The sequence below is a fragment of the Vipera berus genome (assembly GCF_964194415.1).
Source record: "Vipera berus genome assembly, chromosome: 3".
Taxonomy (NCBI): domain Eukaryota; kingdom Metazoa; phylum Chordata; class Lepidosauria; order Squamata; family Viperidae; genus Vipera; species Vipera berus.
The window spans coordinates 182,370,342-182,390,157 of NC_138204.1; the positions used below are offsets into that span (position 1 = coordinate 182,370,342).

The window sequence follows — 19,816 nt, forward strand, 5'->3', positions numbered from 1 at the left end:
ACACTTATTTCTGTGGCTCCACACAGCTTCTATAAAGACTACACAGCTTGTTCTAATGCCTTGCAGGCTTTCCCTAAAGCATTCAGCAAACATTACTGAACTACAACTTTCAGCATTTCATATTGCTAAGGAATGCTGAAAATTATAGCTCGACACTTCAGAAATACATCTTCCCACATTGATTTTTTTTGCCATTGTTATGAATGTAAAGGCTGCAAGCTCAGGACTTCATGGTTTATCAGACTTTAAGCCAAACAAACTCAGACAATTCACATTCATAAGGGAAATATGTTTTCTGTGATATGAACATAGGAAGATAATCTAGGCCGTTGCTCTGCTAGATATAAAAAAAGTTTTGATCCTTTTAAAACTGGGAGCAGAGGTTACTGCCATGAAGATATAAAAGTGAGGGCTTTAACATTGCTCCACCATACCTTTTGATGAAATCTTGGTTTCCAAAAAGATAGGAATACAGAGAATTTGAAACAAGAAAAGAGATGCTTCAGGGGAGGCCAATTCTGAAGAGAGAAGTCAAATATTCCAGTGAGGAATATAAATTTTAATTCTTCTATGTTGTGCTTTTAATGTCATTTTTTCTTCCTTTATATAATTTGTAGAATTGAATGATTGTATCTTTGGCTATGTCCAGCCACCATGCTTTTCATGATTTTTTTTTGAAGATGCACAAAATTTTAACATTACTTTAATACATGCAGATTTGGAAATTTGCAGGAAAGTTGCAGACAAAGTTCAGATCTAAACATTTCATACTTTCATTCAACTGTATTTAAATGAGGTTGAATGTTATATTGCTAGTATTCATTAATCTATAGAAATCCTATGCTATACTATTTTAGTCTTTTTTCCCAGTCAAGTTAAAAAAAGATTCTGAAAAAGTATATAATGATTATAATGACATAATGATGACATAAAAAAGAAAACAACTAAATATGAACAAAAATAGTTATTGTATTTATTATACAAATAACATAGTGGCAATGAAATTACAATGTTTAAATAAAGAAACAAGCTTAAACCCTCATATTGTTGAGTCAGGAAGCATACAAATTTAATCAATAATAACATTCCAAATTTCTTTACAAAACTATTCAAGCGTCCAAAGGAAGTTTAAAATATTTTGCTTTGAAATAAATAATTCACTCGTTCCTCCCTGAATGATTCTTCCAATTGCTCTCTGACAAGTTATTATTTAATCAGATTAATAAGAAAATCCAGGTCCATTTGTGTTTGCTATTTATATGCAATTTTTGTATTAAAAATGTTAGTGCTTTTCCAAGTTCAGAATATAGAAGAGCACGTCTGTCAAACTTGTGTATATGCCATATCTATAAAAGACTTTTCCACTTGAAGTTAGGAGAATTTTCATGTACTGTAACAGAAAGAAGGGTCATTATAAATAACCTAACCTAATGCCCTAACCAATATGTAAAATATTTATCTTTAAAAAACCTAAATACATATACATATTAACTACATTTCAGAAAATGATGAAATTGATGTAGTTAATTTTCATATTTTCTGATGATGATATGCTGAGAAGCATTTTGTCAGATAGTTTTAGTCATTCTTTTAATCACCTTTATAATATTTTTAACACAAGTTATTTTTTTCACCAAATAAGAATGTATAAAAAGTACAGGTAGTCCTTAACAACCACTATTGGGACTGGCCAATTTCACTGCTAAGTGACACAGTTGTTAAGTGAGAGATCATGTGAATATGACTTGCTGACTCCTCCATTGATTCTGCTTGTTGGTAGCCGGCTATGAAGTGTGCAAATTAAATAAACAAAAATAAATGATGGTCATGTGACCGTGGGATACTATGAGGTTTGGAAATGCTCACTGATTGTGGACAGCCCAAATCCTGATCACATGACTGCGGGAAAGCTGTGATGATTATAAGTGTAAGGACTGGTTGTAATTTTTAGCACTGTCATAATTTTGAACCATTGCTAAACAGGATATTCATTAAGTGAGAACTACTTGCACTGATTATGAAACAACAGATATCAAGTTCTGTTTCTAAAAGTTACAATATATAAGACACTGACATTTGCAATCAGAATTGAACATTTTATCTTTCTTTCATCATTCAGTATCCAACAATGTAATTGTTATATTTATTTATTATTTATTTATAATGAGACTTGTATGCTGCCCTATCTCCCGAAGGACTCAGGGCGGCTAACAACAATAAAATACAATAAATACAAATATTAAAAAAGAATTAAATTATGTCGAAGTCCCACTAAAACCAATAAAAACATTTAAAATCATAATTAAAACTCCATTATTATCAGTCCAGGTCGGCCTGTTGGAAAAGATATGCCTTAAGGTCACGACGAAAGGACCAAAGGTCTGGGGCCATCCGGAGCTCCCGGGGGAGCTGATTCCACAAAGTAGGTGCCCCAACAGAGAAGGCCCTCCCCCTGGGGATTGCCAGCCGACATTGTCTGGCTGACAGCACCCTGAGGAGGCCCTCTCTGTGCGAGCGCACAGGGCGATGGGAAATCGTTCCTGGCAGCAGACGGTCCTGCAAATATCCCGGGCCTAAGCCATGTAGGGCTTTATAGGTAAGGACCAGCACCTTGAATCTCTATATATATATAAACAGTGAAGTTACTTACAAACTTTTCCTTCTTTCTGTAGTTTGTTCAAATGATGATGGAGATTAATTTTTGCAGCTGGATGCAAATGGACAGGTGTGTCCTTGAATAAAGCATTCAAACGATACATATTAATGGAACTTCATTTTTAAAATAGTAAAACAGTAATGACAACTCCTCAAATTTGGTACAGATTCAAACACTTTTCAGGGTTTTGATGCAAATGGGAGAAATTATTGTCTGATTAATACCTATTTTAATGGGGGGGAGGAAGGGGAAATTATTTAGTCCTATTTTAAAGTTTATACATTTTCTTTGAGTAACTTTACTTTTTCCTGGTCATATCATGAACTCTTATTAGAAGTTTATCCTCAACTTCAGAGTGCAGAGGAAAATTTATAAAACTTGTTTCACAGATCTCTGAGTGGTAATTATTCTCCTAATACAATCTTACAATTAAACCATGAAAACAAGAAAATCAAAGCAAATCAAAAGGAACAAACATAACAGAGATAACACCCCCCCCCCCCGATAGAAACAAAAAAGAAGAAGAAGGGGGTTTCAATCACTTTCCAAAGGCCTGGGCGAAGAGCCAGATCTTCAAGACTCTTTGGGACACCAGTAAAGTGGGGGGGGGATTCATATCTCATGAGGGGGGAGCCTCACTCTAGAGGGCAAGTGTTGCTACAGAGAAGGCGCTTCTCTGTATTTTGAGTGATTCTTTGCAAAAAAAAGATAATAGGGATATAGAGAACTCATTGATTCAGGGACAGAACATTCCTTAGATCTTAGGAACATTCCATACCCCACCCCAGTGTTCCCCTCCCCCATGGTGAACATCCTCCTAGACCACAGTGAAACCAGGGTTAATTTGATAGCGTCTGGAATAATTTCTTCAAGCTGGAAGCAATTTGAGGCATTCAGGACATAGTGTTTTTGTTTTACTATAGTTGCAGTTATTAAAAAACAAAGGAAACTGGTGTTTGGGGGCAAAAAATCATTAGCAAATTTTACAAAAAAATGTGTCTATTTTGCAACTATTAATACTATGTACTTTCCAGCATACAACCTGGTGCAGTATACATACATGGTGTTCTTTAGATAAATGCTGTTTTTGCTATGAATCATTAATTGCTTTTCTATTGCATTGCTTTCTGCATAACTGAAATCTATTTTTAACCCAAACCAGATGCCATCTGTACCTTGTAAACAATTTTCACAAGTTCCTCTGCTGTGAAATTCTTTCCAGCATTCTCATCCAGGATGTTTAGGATTTGTTTCTCACGTGCATTTCTATGTAAAATATATTCCTGAATTTTAGCTCTTGCTTCTTTTATTACTGGCCCATGTCCTATAAAGACAACAACAGATGTTTCTTTAACAAAAAATTCTGAGATAACTTACTAATCAATAGTGCATACAGGATAGTTTTTTAAAGAAGAAATGATTTAAAGTGTTCATATTGCAGAGTTAACACAGGACAGCCCAACAGCTTCTAATTTTGTAATGTGTCTCCTTATTTATTGCAGGACTGTTCCTCTGGAGTAAGACCCCTAGAGGTCCAGATGTTGCCCCACCCCCACATTCAGGAAGCTATTAAAGGCTTTCTTCAATTTATACCTTGATCTTATATTCACAGCTTTCCTTCCAGGCTTTGAAGGAGGATAAAGAATGAGGCCAGCTAGATGGGATTTTTCCCCCCCTGATTCTATGTAGTCTTTGGTTTACTCAAGAGAGTTCTATCTTTTTCAAAAAAAAGTTTTAAATTGTAAGCCATCCAGAGTTGTTGGGAATTGGGTGGCTTGTATATTATGTAAACAAAGAAATGGGAATTGTGATAAAAATGCTGGATGGGATGAAAAAAGGACAAGTCTTTGATGAACTATGGAGACAATTTAGTTATCCTATGGCTTTGGTTCCATCTACATTTCATAATAATATGTATGAGGATAGAATGGAGAACTTCTATTCCTTCTGGACCATCTTGCATTCCCAGAGAAAAATACTGGATAAATAAATACAGTAAATGGATGAATTGAAAATGACTTCAATTTGTTACATCCCTAAACATCATTTTAAAGCAGGTTTGAATCAGACAAGACTTTTGGCTTAGTATTATTATATTATATTCCATTTCCATGATTTCTTTCATAGGTTATTTTGGAGGTGCTGAATTCTGAATACTATTTTCCTTATGGGGAATTGGGGAAGGGGGAAGGGGAGAGAGAATGAGTGTAAAGAACAGACATTTAGCAGCTAAAGGACCTTTTACAAGTCAAGTAAATAGAGGATACATTTCATTTACTAGGAAGGAAACAGCAAATTATATTACAGTCTAAAGCATAAGGAAACTAAAACAATGTTTTATTTAAATAAAAAGCATCTGAACTCTCCTCCCAGGATGACCACTTTCTATGAAGCTCTATATGTAGATGAAGGTAAAAGATTCTGAAAGCTGGAAAATTTTAGCATAGAATATTCTCTTATGGAGAGAGAAAAATTTCAAAACATCTTGCAAACAGGTGTCAATACCTGTAAGAGACACCCATTCCTATTTCCACAGTATCTGTGATTACAGAACAACGAGATCAAAAATCTCTAAGCAGCAATGCAGTGTTTGAGACACTTAATATACTTATGGCGAAGAGTTAATATAATTAATATCAAATGTATAACTTACCTGGGTATATTAAATCAGCTTTGATTCCCAGGAGCTTATCCAATGACTTCATGTAGTCATAAAGGTCTTCAAACACAGCTGTTCCTTCTCCTAAAATACAGTCACCAGAAAATATTGCATTTTCTTCTAGCAAATGTAAAGCCATGTGGTCATCTGTATGCCCTGGGGTATATAATACCCTGCAAAGTGACAGAAAAGTGAAATGTGATTATATTATTCAAGTCATAAGTTGAAGAAAGGTCTTATAGTGGCAAATGAAGATACATTTAAAAAGCTCAGATACAAAATTTAAATGAATGATCCTTATAGTGTGTGGATGCAGAGCTATGAGCAATTTTTTCTTTGTAAAAGTATTTTTTAAATAAGGACAAGTTTTAACTACCTATAGCTTAAGATAAATTTCCTAAAGAAACCAAAAGTCTCACAAGGCAGATAAAGCCATTCCAAAGAATCAACCAGGAATAATTTTATGCAAATTGGCATACATCCACCAAAAATACAGATGTACCCCTACCATGTATAGAGGTAGTCCTTCACTTATAACAGTTCATTTAGTGATTGCTTAGAGTTACAATAGCACTGAAAAAAGTGACTTATGACCATTTTTCACAGTTCCGAACATTGCAGCATCCCTTGTGGTCATGTGATCAAAATTCAGACGCATGGCAACTGACCCATATTTATAACAGTTGCACTGTCCTGGGGTCACGTGACCACCTTTTGCCACCTTTTAACAAGTAAAGTGAATGGGGAAGCCACATTCACTTAACAACCCTGTTACTGACTTAACAACTGCAGTGATTCATTTAACAACTGTGGCAAAAAAAGATTATAAAATGGGGCAAAACTCAACAACTGTCTCACTCGGCAATAGAATTTTTGGGTTCAAAATTTGGATGTAAGTCAAGGACTAATTGCACTGAGAAAAAGAGCATCACTTAAAGATATTGGGGCCTGACCATACACATACAGGGAAACCCGACTTACTTAGGATTTGAAGAAATTTCTTTAGAATGTTGTGCAGAAAATATCAGGAACCAGTAACTCTTCGAAGAATACTCAAATTTGCCTATAAAAAGCCTTTGTCAACAGTCTGAACTAGGCAGATATCTTCAAGCACATGAGGGCAGTCTAATCAAGATCACATGATCTGTATCGTATGATTACTTCTGATATGTAAAGGAATGGTTATAGTGAATGTATAACCCTCAGTTGTGCAAAACTCATCTACTGTACATGACAAATATTTATACCACAGTTTATGATGCCACAGAATTGATAGGAAGACAACAGACCCAAAGGAAACAAATGTAGTTAACACACTTTCTAAACATTCATATTTGTGTGACTTGATACAGAGATAAATACGTGTACTACAGGCATTAAATGTAAAGGTGTCCCCTGTCCATTAAAGGTAAAGGTTTCCTCTGTTCCTACTCTACGGGGAAGTGCTCATCTCCATTTCCTAAAAGGGAGCCACCATTGTCTGAAGACGTGGTCATGTGGCCATCATGACTATAGGCCAAGGCTCATTGAATGCTGCTACCTTCCCACCTAAGTGGTACCTATTTATCTACTCGAATTTGCATGCTTTTGAACTGCTAGATGGGCAGGAGCTGGGGCAGATAATGGGAGGTCACCCCTTTGTGTGGCACTCAGGTCTCTAACCCAGTCTGTTAGCTGAGTCATCGCACTTCCATACTGTATTCATTAAAGGCTAGACCAGGGATCAGCAACCTGAAACAGTGAAAGAGCCACTCGGAACCGGTTCCCTCATAAAAGGAAAAACTGGGAGCCGCAAAAAATGTGTGCACATGCGCGTACATGCGCACATGCGCAGAACAGGGTTTGACTGAAGAGTGGAGCCAAGGCGAGATATGCACCTACCCTGCATATTTGAATTGATTGGTTGAACTTTTTTAGTCCCACTTTTTTCTTTTTTGGGACTGCACATGTCAGAGGACTGGGAGCCGCAGGAGACGGCTGAAAGAGCCGCATGCGGCTCCGGAGCCGCGGGTTGCAGACCTGTGGGCTAGACAAAACATATAATCTATCTTAACAGATCTCACAAGCCTTTTTAGTTCTGAAATGATAAAATCTGCAAATGAACTGCAAAAAAATCTTGTACATGAAAAACTTGCAAACAACATCAATATGAAATGTTGATGTTTACCTGAGAGTAGCTCCCTCTGTATTTAAAACATCTCCATCTCTTAAGTACGCATACTTCTGCTTTCCGTCTATTACTTCTTCTTGATGTGGGTTACGTGGAAGCTTACTTATGCAATATTCATAACCTAATTTAAAAATTAAACAATGTGTATCATACTAGTTGGAAATTCATACACCCCTTTTTTTTAAAAAAAAGGGTGTGTCCAGATGAATTCAGGACTGAGACACGTGGAACTTATGACCATCTCTGATCTTAAAAAGAGTTATAAAATAGCTCCAAATGATTTCAAAATTTTGAAAATCATTTAAAAGGTTGCTTTGTGTTACTACTTTTATTTTTAATGAAAGTTTTTTATAAAATTGATTTAAGTTATGATACAAGTGCAGATCAATCAAGTTCTATGCTATGCATGCTGCCTATTATTCAAATAATTGTGATGACATCCTCTAGATTATCAGTACAATCTAGCAAGTCCCTTGTATATTAATGGTTTGTTTGTTTTGCAATAGCAATTTCTTCAACTTTACCTAGTCCTAAGGAAACATCTGTTAAAATACATATTAGCAAACATGCCTGCAAATATTAAAATAATCAATGTTCTTTATTTTGCAAAGAAGCTCCATTTCCTGCCCTCATGAAGAGATCTGAAAAGACCCATTTCTGCAGGATTTTGTAGTAATTTAACTTGAACAAGGTCAATACAGCTGGGAAGAACACTTGTTGCTGTTGCTTGGAAGACCATTCAACTCACCCTAGTAATAATGTAATTTAGGTTGGTGCTCACATTTAAACAAAAGTAGAACATATACATACTTTGAAATAAAAGCTCTTCTGTTTAAAATAAATGTTTAACTTTTTACATTCAAAAAGAACAGTGAAAGTTTTCAGTAATATTTATTTTAACTAATTTTTATGTACTTAAATCCACAAGGCTGAGGCAAATGGGTAATGAGATATAAGTTAGTAGAATTATGATCCTCTTCCCAAATCAGAAAGAGAAAGAAGATGGCATCTTCAGTTTTTATGAATGAATAAAAAGCATTGATTTGCAAAAGTCAGGCTTATTAAAGATAAATTCCTTAGTTTAAGAGAATGGCAAATGTTATATTTTTATAATACAGTTAGTCCTCAATTTATGACCAAAACTGAGATCACAATTTTGTTGCTAAGCAAGGTGGTTGTTAAGTGAGTTTTACCTGATTATATGTCCTTTTTGGCCACGGTTGTTAAGCAAATCAATACAGTTGTAAAGGGAATCCAGCTTCCCCCACTGACTGTCAGAAGCCAGCTGGAGAGGTCACAAGTGCGAATCACATGATTGTGGGATGTTGCAACCATCATAAATGCATGCCAGTTGCCAAGCACCTTAATGTTGATCAAGTGATCATGGCGATGCTGTAATAGTTATAAGTATGAAGACCAGTTGCAAGTCACTTTTTCAGTGCTCATAATTTTGGACGGTTGCTAAACAAATGGTTGTTAAGTTGAGGATTACCTGTACCTGATTTTTGCTAGCTTTAATTTTGGCTAAGTATACTTACAATTGGTGCTTCGGAAAGTTCTGTCAGAAGCTGTTTCTCAAATTTAATTATTCCCCACTGTGTCTGTTAATAAGTATTTAAGTTCAATGTTTCTGACATCCTTCCTTCTTTGCCTGTCTACGATATAACTTCCAATATAACTCTAACCTGCTTTGTACATAAACTATACAAATTTTAAAAACTACAGAAAATACTTACTAGCTGGAATCTTTTCACAAATATCTGATATGCCTCCAGTATGATCATGGTGCCAATGAGTTACTAAAATTTCCTGGATGGAAATGTTGAATTCATGAAGTGTTTGTTTCAAACAGCTTATATATTCAGGGACATGTGGCTCTCCGGTATCTATTAGGATCCTTCTATAATAAAACCAGATTAGGCCAAGAAAGAGCTAATTAATTAAAAAGAATGATGCTAACAACTTTTTGATCCAGGTTAAAAAAGTGTAATGTGTCATGAAAAGAAATATAAGAACAATTAATCAATGGAACAGCTTGCCTCCTGGAGGTGTGGATGGTCCATCACTGGAGGTTTTAAAAAATTGCTTGGAGAACCATTTGCCTGAGATAGTATAAAACTCCTGCCTTGAGTAGGGTGCTGGACTAGATGACCTCTAAAGTCCCTTCCAACCCTATCATTCTAGTTCTATTTCTATATCCCATTCCTTTTGTGTAATTTGGAATCCTAAAGAAAATTATATAAGATGCAAATCAATAAACTAATAAATCAAACTGGTCTTATATGCCTTTTCAGTTGCCTCTGAGCAGCTTAATTTTATATAAAAAATTTACAATAGCCACCCAGAGTCACTTGACAGTGAGGAAAGATAAGTACACTCGTTCAGATGCCCCCCCCAAAAAAACCTTTTAAGTATTGCTTTTAAAGTATGCTGGAAGAGAGAGATTCCATTGCCTTTCTAAACACAATAAAGCTTGAAGCCATACACATCTCAAGCGGGATGCTGTTGCAAAGTAGTCTCTTTTAATTTCATAAGAATGTACTACACAGCTAATAAGCCTATGAGAAGAGAGATAATGGTGGAAAAAAAATCCACTGGAGCAGAAATCTAATCAGGTGAACAAAAGAAATGGTACTTTAACATAAAATGGATCAAAGATGATCCAATAAAAATGTAATAAAGAGAAATTTGTCCACAGAAGGGGAAAAATCTTTTGCCAAGAGCAAAAGAAAAAGTGACCAGCTGAATGAGATTCCAAGTAAGACTTATATTGCCTAAGAGAACTAAACTGTAATAACCAAGATTCAAGATAGGGCTGTGTAGAAGAACCAGACACATGCCCTAGATAGCAATCATCACCAGATCTAACTGCATCATGATGTCTAGCTGCTTTTAAATGGCATGTATGCCTAAGATTGCCTTTATTTCATTCATCCTGGAGTAAAGGAAGCATAAATTTAGCTACAGTTATTCCAGTTTTAAAGTGTCTTTCCTGGACACAATTTTCACCATAAATATGACTTAGAATGCTTCATTGACTTTTTGATTAATCAGGGAAGGAATCAGCCCTTCTTGGATCACTTTGGGTTGTTGTGGGTTCACACCCTCCTCTTTGGTCCTTGGGCAATGGCCCTTCTTTGGTCCCTGGGCAATGGCCCAACATTTGCCCATACGTTGGCTGACTGGCTCTTTCTAAAGTATTTGTCAGTGTTACGTAAGCTCCTTATTTGCACAGGTTTACTAGTGCACTTCTGAAAGCACCAGGAATTAGGTTTAGAGAAAGCTATATAGAACGCTGTTCTGAATTGTGACAGGAATGACTGTGGCAGTTGGGTGTGAGGCATTACTGCTTCTAAAGCGCTTCAGCAAGCGCTTTAGGGGGAATGATGCCGTTTTACTTATTTCTACAGCACCACATCTATTATATAGGTTACTCTTGGATATTACAGCCCAGGAGTACTTCCTGCCAGCACTTCCATTGCTTGCAGCATTACAGGTAGTCCTTGACTTATGGCCACAAGTTTCTATTGCTAAATGAGATAGTTGTTAAGTGAGTTTTGTCCCATTTTATGACCTTTCTTGCCACAGTTGAATCTAGCTTCCTCATTGACTTTGCTTGTCAGAAGATTTCAAAAGGTATCACATGACCCTGGGACACCATAACCATCATAAATATGAAACAGTTGCCAAGCATCTGAATTTTGATCACATGACCAGTGATGCAGCAATGGTTGTTAGTGTGAAAAACAGTCACAAGACACTTTTTTCAGTGCTGTTGTAACTTAAAATGGTCATTAAATGGTTGTAAAGCCCTAGGCTTTGTCAATGAAGCAGAACAGATGTTTGCAAATTTTTGTGAGGTTAATGACCAGAGAACAGCACTTCAATACAGTAATGTTAGAGTCCTAAGCCTGCACTTCTAGGTGAGTAAGACCTTGGACTTAAATAGGATTTCTGAATAAGAAGATCGCATTGCAACACTGCTAGGTTGCATCAATGGTTTTTACATTTATTTATTTACTAGATTTGTGTGCCGTCCAAATGGTCTAAAGGCGACTTTTAAGTGCACACATATAATAATCCGGTTAGCGATGCTTCCTCCGCCGTCAAATGTTTCTGGATTTTGGGGGTTATGTGTGTGTGAAGATATTTTTTAAAAAATGTTTTTGTTATTTCATCTAGGCCCCGCCTTCTTCCGTCACACTACTACTTGTACAAGAAAGAGAAATCGTACGAATTAATAATACTCAGAGCATCGCGTGAAAAGCAGGGCGGGGGGGGGGGGCAAAATACGAATTCCCGGGTAGCCTTCGAGTTTTCCCTAGGGAAACTAGGGAAGGGAAAACTCACGCCAAGGAAGCGCGTTGCCCAACAGATCCCAGGGAGTACACCGGCCCTCGTACCGAGCTGCTTCTCACCTACCTGGACCCGGTTCCCACCAAGTAGGTGTTGGTCCCCTGGAGCGTCATAGGCCCGGGATTACAGCCCAGGACGCGGATCACCCGCGCCGACAGCTTCTCCACTTTAGGCAGCACGGAGAACATCTTCGCAAGCACCTTCGCGGCCAGCCAGAGAAGAAGGGCTCAGAGAGAGAGAGAGAGAGCGAGAGAGCAAAAAACATAGAGATAAGGAAAAGTGTAGAGTGACAACTTTTGGAGACTACATTGTTGGGGTTTTTTTTTAACGCCACTGAGTTTAATTTTGTCTCGTGCGCTCGAGTCCTCTCCCCTTCCTTGGTTAGAATATTTTGGGGCACGAAGAAATCCAGAGTTTTGAAGAGCGCGATTCTTCAACGGTCCAGGCCTCACACATTGTGCCCAACTGGGTAAAGAAACGAAAGATTGCTATCAGTGGAGAATGTAATGAAAGAGTTAACTAGATACTTCCTTAAGAGCAAAGTGGGCAGAATCTGCACAGAAACAGGGAATCCAGGGGAGGCGCTTCACAGACCCGCGGGGAAGAGAAGGGCAAGCCTGAGAAGCAGAGCCAGTATGTAGAAGAGGAAAGGGAAGCGCTTTTAGCAATCGTTCTTTACCTATAGGAGAAGTTTGTTTCTAAAATATGTATTTATAAGAAACTATAAATATCCTACGCTATGTATCCTGTAATATTATTGTTGAATAAAATTTTAATTGTAGTCAGTTAGTCTTCTGGCTAAATAAATATATGTTCCCCATAAGATACTATGCAAATGTACCTAGAGGAGATAATTGTTGGCACAATATCAACAATCACTTTATAGTTTATATCTGTATGGTTTACCTAGTAAAATAGAAGTGGTTTTCCGTATTACCTTCTTCTATGCCAGGGATAGGCAACCTCGGCTGTTTTATGACTCATGGAGTTCAACTCCCAGAATTCCTGCTGACTCAGGAATTCTGGGAGTTGAAGTCCATGAGTCATAAAAGAGCCGAGGTTGCCTACCCCTGTTCTATGCCATATGAAATGAAGCCTTCGCTATGGTTAGCAAAGCGATGCCCAGCATCTTCCTATGTTGCTGCTGCGCAACAAAGGTGCCAGTTTGCCTTAGCTGGGCAGCTGGGCAGACCTTCACACCTTAGGTGACCCTGTAAGATTAAATTATTTTGGTATATATATGCTCCCAGTATTTTTCATCCATTTCTTACAGCATTAACACACACACACACACACACACACACACACACACAGAGAGAGAGAGAGAGAGAGAGAGAGAGAGAGAGAGAGAGAGAGAGAGAGAGAGAGAATGAGGAAGCCTAGCATTTGACACAGAACTCCTAGCTCAAATTGGGACTATTAGATCTGAGCTACAAAAGCTACATATTCCTCTTGAAGACAAAGATTTAAACTGAATTCAGAAACATCTGGATGGTATTCAAATTACCCACCCAGATGGATATGGTTTCATTTCCATAATCTGACAGCCCTAAACAAAATTGGAATTAGGTTTGTGGAGAATTTCATGGAAGGAACCTCTTTGCCTTGCTCATTTCCATTGGGTGGGTGTTTGGGTACTGTCCAGATGTTTTAGAAATCAGTTGCTATAAGATCCCATTTAAATCACCATAACCTTTAAGGACTGCAAGCGTTATGGGCTTCAACAACTGAAACATTTAATGTTCTCTACTGTTACTAATCTTTATAGTTTAGGATAAAGTTTGAGAAAATGTCCAATCTCTTACAACTTCAATACCCAGAAGGTCCTTAACCAGCACTGGTAGAGGTTTTTGGGAGATGCAGTTCAATAATGTTTTCAAGAGTCTCTCACAGGTTTATGTTGAGGATAAATTCACTGACAAAACAACTGAAATATTTATGCTTCTTGGGTTCAAGGTGATTTCTAAGTAAATTGCATAAATGAATAAAAAAATGTCTTAGCCATTCAAACACTATGCCAAGATATTGATGTAACATGTCATTGAAAACACATTTTGTCTGTAGATGGCAGTAACAGCACTGAAGATTACAAACTGCCATAATAAAATTTGTGGGGAAAGTTAAATTGCAAAATACCCCCAATATTGTATCTTTGGAAAGCAGATGATTAAAATTTCTGGGTGTACTTAAATATATAATATTGTGCGTAGTTAGATTTATATGATTCTTTTTTTGTACTGAAACATCACTAATTGTTCAATAGATTTGTAGTAATTCTTTTCCAAACATCTACTGGCAATCTACCACCCCAACTTTAATACTGTAGTTAGCACCAGATTATTACTTCTTCACTGCACAGTGAGATAACTGTATTACAGTGCAATCCATCCTTGAGCTAAGGAATAAATTGCTTTGCCCTATTGGCCAAGAACGAAGAATGGAACAGGAGACTAGAATAGAATAATAACTTTATTGTCATTTTGAATGTACACTAATCTAAAGAAAAGAAGAAATAGGGGAGACATGATAGCAGTGTTCCAGTACTTGAGGGGCTGCCACAAAGAAGAGGGGGTCACGTTATTCTCCAAAGCACCAGAGGGCAGGACAAGAAACAATGATTGGAAACTGATCAAAGAGAGAAGCAACCTGAAGGAAGCTCAAGAAGTAACTGATGTAAACTTATCAAGAAGAATTCCATTCAAAGGGTAAATTTCCTGACATTGAGAACAATTAATGAGTGGAATGGCTTGCCTTCAGAAGTTGTGAGTGCTTCCTGACTGGAGGTTTTTAAGAAGAGACAGCCATTTCTCTGGAATAGTATAGGGCAGAGCTTTTCAACCAGTGGTACCCATGCCACTGGTGGTACATTGGCACTTACAATGGGTTGAAAAGCACTATTAAAAAAGTGTAAAAGTGTAGCGTGGGATGAACTGGAGTGGTGGCAACACAGCACAGACCTGTGGGAGAGTCAGCTGGAGCTGCAGTGTTGCCAGGGCTCTGCTGAGTGCCCAGATATCCGTGCCAGGCTCCAGCTGACTGGCACTTCTGGAAGCTGCACGCAGCCTGGGGAAAGGAGTCAGTTGGAATTAAGGAGTAACTTTCTGACAGTGAGGACAATTAACCTGTCGAACAGCTTGCCTCCAGAAATCGTGGGTGCTCCATCACTGGAGATTTTTAAGAAGAGGCTAAACAGTCATTTGTCTGAGATGATATAGGTTCTCCTGCTTGAGCAGGGGGCTGGACTAGAAGACCTCTAAGGTCCCTTCCAATCCTATCCTATCCTATCCTATCCTATCCTATCCTATCCTATCCTATCCTATCCTATCCTATCCTATCCTATCCTATCCTATCCTACCCTACCCTACTCTATTCTACTCTATTCTATTGACATTAAAATGAAATTTTGTTGCATTCAGCTCTCAAAGGCTCACCACCTGCGATATACACTACATAAATATGACAAAAATAAATAAATACAGAATTATGCATATACCCACATATGTGACACAGAGAAACAACAGTCTAGTTTGGGTTATGTATACATGTGCATGGCAAGAAAAACAAATTTTGTCTAGTGAGCAGTCTTCAAAGACCTTCTGAAATAACCAGGATTTAGCTATCTTTTGTATTGGAAAAGGACTATTCTTGCTTTGGGTAGAAAAGAGAGGACTGCAAGAAAAGTTCTTTGCTCCCTCTGGCTGAAGGTCTTATAGTTGGTTGCCTTCAGAAAACATTCTGTATGTATGGACAGACAGGTTCTGGTCAGAAAAGGCACTCTTGAAGATAGCAGATTCCCACCATATTGCATTTGAAAACAAACTTGAAGCTAGTGCAGTGCTATCAAAGGTCACTAAAGGTCTAGTAAAATGAGAATGTTTGTACTCCCCACTGTAGGACAGCACAATACAGCTTCTGTCCCAAACTGGTGTTTAAATCCTGATGATCAAAGATTAAATTTTATTGATCTGTTTGTTTGTTTGGTTGATTGATGTGGTGCCCATTTTGTCTAGAGATGACTCTAGATAGTCTGCTTCTCTAATCTAGATAATCTGCTTCTTCCTTAAAGTAAAGGTAAAGTTTCCCCCGCACATGCGTGCTAGTCGTTTCCGACTCTAGGGGCCAGTGTTCATCTCCGTTTCAAAGCCGAAGAGCCAGCGGTTGTCCAAGGACGTCTCCGTGGTCATGTGGCCGGCATGACTAGACGCCAAAGGCGCACGGAACGCTGTTACCTTCCCACCGTAGTGGTCCCTATTTTTCTACTTGCATTTTTACGTGCTTTCGAACTGCTAGGTTGGCAGAAGCTGGGACGAGTAACAGGCACTCACTCTGTTACGCAGCACTTGGGATTCGACCCGCCAAACTGCCGACCTTCTGATCGACCTATTAATTGTTGTCTCATCGCCTTTTCAATCACATACCTGCATAGAGGAGGTACAATATATAACAATATATAACTAAAATTCCTGGACTGACTTCAAAGGAGGAGGCAAGCCAGAATGTCTTTCAAGGTAGTTGCTAACTCATGCTTCTTCAAGGAATTACTGATCACTACATGATCAGCATTGCCTGCTCCATCCCTGGTATCTTAGCCAGACAGGTGGGACACAGATGAACCTTCCAGGTGGCCAGGCTGGATCACAAAGGATCTTTCTTGGTATGCATAGACTTATAGACACTTTTACAAAACATTCCCAGGTGCCACCCCTCCCAATCTATTGGATTTTGATTATCTGGCTTTAAGTTTGGAATTATAGGTATGATTTTATCCATGAAATGACTGGTGTGCTGATCATAAAGAAATCAAGAATATTTTGTTTCATACTTTCCTGATAATTCTGAATAGTTTTGCTACCTGGGATTTCATAAATGGAAGAAGGACAAAGAATCTGAGTTCAGATCCATGTCTGATTATATCCTTCCAGTGATGCTCCAAAGATTTTATCATTTGCAACTGCTCGCTATACCAATGAATGGACCTTCTTTCATTATCCAATAAGGACAGAAATATCAGCAACAATCCCATCTAATATCTTTATTGCTTCCTGTATTCCAGAGCTCCAATTCCATCCTAACTTTATCTTACCAGTTTAAAATTCTCCTTTTTATTATCCAAGAGATTAAAAGACCCCCAAAGGTACAATTAATGCAGCAGTAGGCTAGAAGAGAAAGGATATTCTCTCTATATATTTGCAGAATCCTAAGCCTCATTGTCCAAAACATCTCTTCAGATTTTTTGAGTCAGATGGGATCCTAAATAAAACACATAATTTAATGAAGAAAAGGGTTTTACAAGAAAGATTGATTAGCTCTCACTTTCTACCCATTTTTCTCTTCATGTCACTTCCTTCTCAGAGCATTAGACATATGTAGAGTTAGTTATGAGGGAATAATGTTTGGTTTAGCTTCTAAGTGGAGATTTTGTTGGACACTTGCAAGCCTTGGGGATCTAATTAGTGTTCTAAAAATTGCAGCTAAAGCACAGCTGAGTTCCTTCATGGAGCAGAGAGGGCACATTTTAGGGAATTAGGGGCCATGAGAAGAATAAAGCCTGTTCCATCATCGAAATACAATCCAAACAAAAATAGAGCTCAAGGTAAAATTATTGCACCATCAGCAGGAATTTGGAGGATTTAAATACATGGTTAGCCTCATATTTCCAGTGTCACAGATCAGATTAATTTTAGTATCGGGTAATTTCATAACCCAACTACATGTGGGCAATGCCTGTGGAATTGAGTGTTGCCAGTTTATAGGACAGTTACAATGCCTATCTTGAATGGTTCAACTAGAATACCACTGCCATTAAAAGAAACCTAGTTTGCAGGAAAAAATAAAAAAGGCTTAATTCAATTTTCATGATATAAAAAATATGCTGAGACTCAAAAAGAGTTCAGAGAAGAACAACAAAGGTGATTAGAGGACTGGAGGATAAAACATGAAGAATGGTTGCAGGAATTGGGTATGTCTAGACTCTAGTTTAATGAAAAGAAGGACTGGGGGTGACATGATAACAGTTTTCCAATATCTCAGAGGCTGCCACAAAAAAGAGAGAGTCAACCTATTCTCCAACGCACTTGAAGGCAGGAAAGAAGCAATGAATGAAACTAATCAAGGAGAGAACCAACCGAGAACTAAGGACAAATTTCCTTACAGTGAGAACAATTAATCAGTGGAACAATCTGCCCCCAGAAGTTGTGAATGCTCCAACACTGGAGATTTTTAAGATGAGATTGGACAACCATTTGTCTAAAATGATATAGTAACCCTAACCCTCCAAGGTCCCTTCCAACTCTGTTATTCTGTTATTAAGTTATCACAGATGGAATCAGATGTTGACTCTTGGCAACTGCCTGGACTAGTTCCTGCAGTTTTCAGAAGTTGTTTGCCATTACTTCCTTGCTAGATATGAGAGAGAGAGTGTGTGTGTGACTGGTGCAGGGTCAGCTGGCTTTGTGTTCAAGGTGGGACTAAAACTCACAATCTCCCGGTTTCTAGGCTGATGCCTTAAGCCACCATATCCAAATACCAGATGATTATTTATTTAGATTTGTGTGTCACCCATTTCGTCTAAAGGATCACATGGCTTGTGGATAAAAGCAGTTTCACTTTATATTTTGCCCACACCCAAACCTCTTCTGGGTGTAGACTACAAAGTCCAACTATGCAAAACATTAATAGTTTCTTTTGATCGAGGATATAGAGTTTTCTACTGAAAATGCATATCTACCTGGCAAGTTTTAAGGTACAATTTTTAAATTAAAATATTGTTGAGATTAATTAACTACCTTGGTGGTATCTAAACAGTTTATTCTGTAACATTATAGAAAATAGTTTATACTATTAGGAGGCCTAAAAAAACTGACTTCACTGGGTATAAGTCAGATGAAAAAAAGTATTAATTGATCAAAAAGAAAATTACATTTATGTTATCCAGAATATTTATCTGTGGTTGTATTGTCTGGCCAACAATGTATATTTGCTTGATCCCTGATGAATTTTTATTTTTCTCTGTGGAATCTTTATATTGCTTTTCAATGTTGACCACAGAATTACATAATTCTCAATGGAAGTGTAAATATCCACAAAGATTCTTTTCTCTTGGATTCTTTCTCCAAGCGTTGATTTCACTTTCAACATTTCTGGAATGACATGCATGTTTAGAAATAGCATATAATAATTTACCTTCAAACTAGAAATTTCTTATATTTTACTCAATATTAACTATAATTACTCAATAAGCAATATAGTAGCCTGAGAACCCTTGCAAGGAGCTTTTAATTGTTTTATTTAGAATACCATAGAGTCAATTTACCTAGCAGGTTAAAGTCTGGAAAGACAGAAGTGACCATCTCTTTTCAAAGAATGTTTAAGTCAAGAAGCTTGTGTGTGTCTTCAGACCAGTCCTGACTTCAGGCAACTGTCTGGATTATATTGGCAAGATTTTCAGAAATGATTTGTTATTGTCTTCTTGCCAGGGCTGGGAGAGATGACTGCACTAAGTTTATCAAGTTGACTTTCCGTTTCACAGTCTCTCAGTTTTCAGCCTGATGCCTTAAGCATTATACCAAATCAAATCTCTTCTCCATGGCAATTGCAGTAAAATCATTTGGTTTTATAGTACTTAACAATTAAATAGATTTATTAGAGCATATATTTTTATGCAATTGTTAGCACTCAAGTTAAATAATGTTGGGCAGGCATTAGAACTTTGTAATAGCCCGAACCTCTAAGGACTGGGTTAGGCAGATAGTAGAAAGAAGTAGGCAATATTGTAAGAACATAATGTTGCAATGGGGAATAAAGTATTTCTGGGACTTTCCACATAGCATGGCTTACTTGGAAAAAATGCCCAGCTTGCTCAAATCATAAAGACAGGATTGCCTTTCCTATTGTCTGAGAAATATGTTGTCTTCCAATAGCATGTGGGTCCTATCGTGTATGTTTTACTTTTAATCTGAAATGCCTTTTAATTTTT

The 19,816-nt window shown here is 37.5% G+C and overlaps 1 protein-coding gene across 1 annotated transcript; it reads right to left on the bottom strand.

Annotated features, from left to right (window-relative positions):
- Positions 1–949: 949 nt before the first annotated feature.
- Positions 950–12,285, bottom strand: LACTB2 (lactamase beta 2). Its single transcript, XM_081322579.1, has 7 exons — positions 11,908–12,285; positions 9,222–9,385; positions 7,483–7,606; positions 5,310–5,488; positions 3,832–3,980; positions 2,651–2,732; positions 950–1,390 (listed from the first exon to the last, which is right to left on the bottom strand). The coding sequence occupies exons 1-7, from the start codon at positions 12,027–12,029 to the stop codon at positions 1,347–1,349; spliced, it is 864 nt and encodes a 287-aa protein (XP_081178705.1). The 5' UTR covers positions 12,030–12,285; the 3' UTR covers positions 950–1,346.
- Between the last annotated feature and the right edge of the window lie 7,531 nt (positions 12,286–19,816).

What these genes read in the sequence shown, in the direction of transcription:
- LACTB2 (XM_081322579.1), bottom strand. Translation starts at nt 12,029, where the DNA reads ATGTTCTCCGTGCTGCCTAAAGTGGAGAAGCTGTCGGCGCGGGTGATC. An exon ending in TTGTGAAAATTGTTTACAAG is followed by an intron (nt 2,733 to 3,831) that starts GTACAGATGGCA and finishes GCTTTATTCAAG; the next exon opens with GACACACCTGTCCATTTGCA. An exon ending in ACAGAAAGAAGGAAAAGTTT is followed by an intron (nt 1,391 to 2,650) that starts GTAAGTAACTTC and finishes TTTCTGTTACAG; the next exon opens with TACATGAAAATTCTCCTAAC.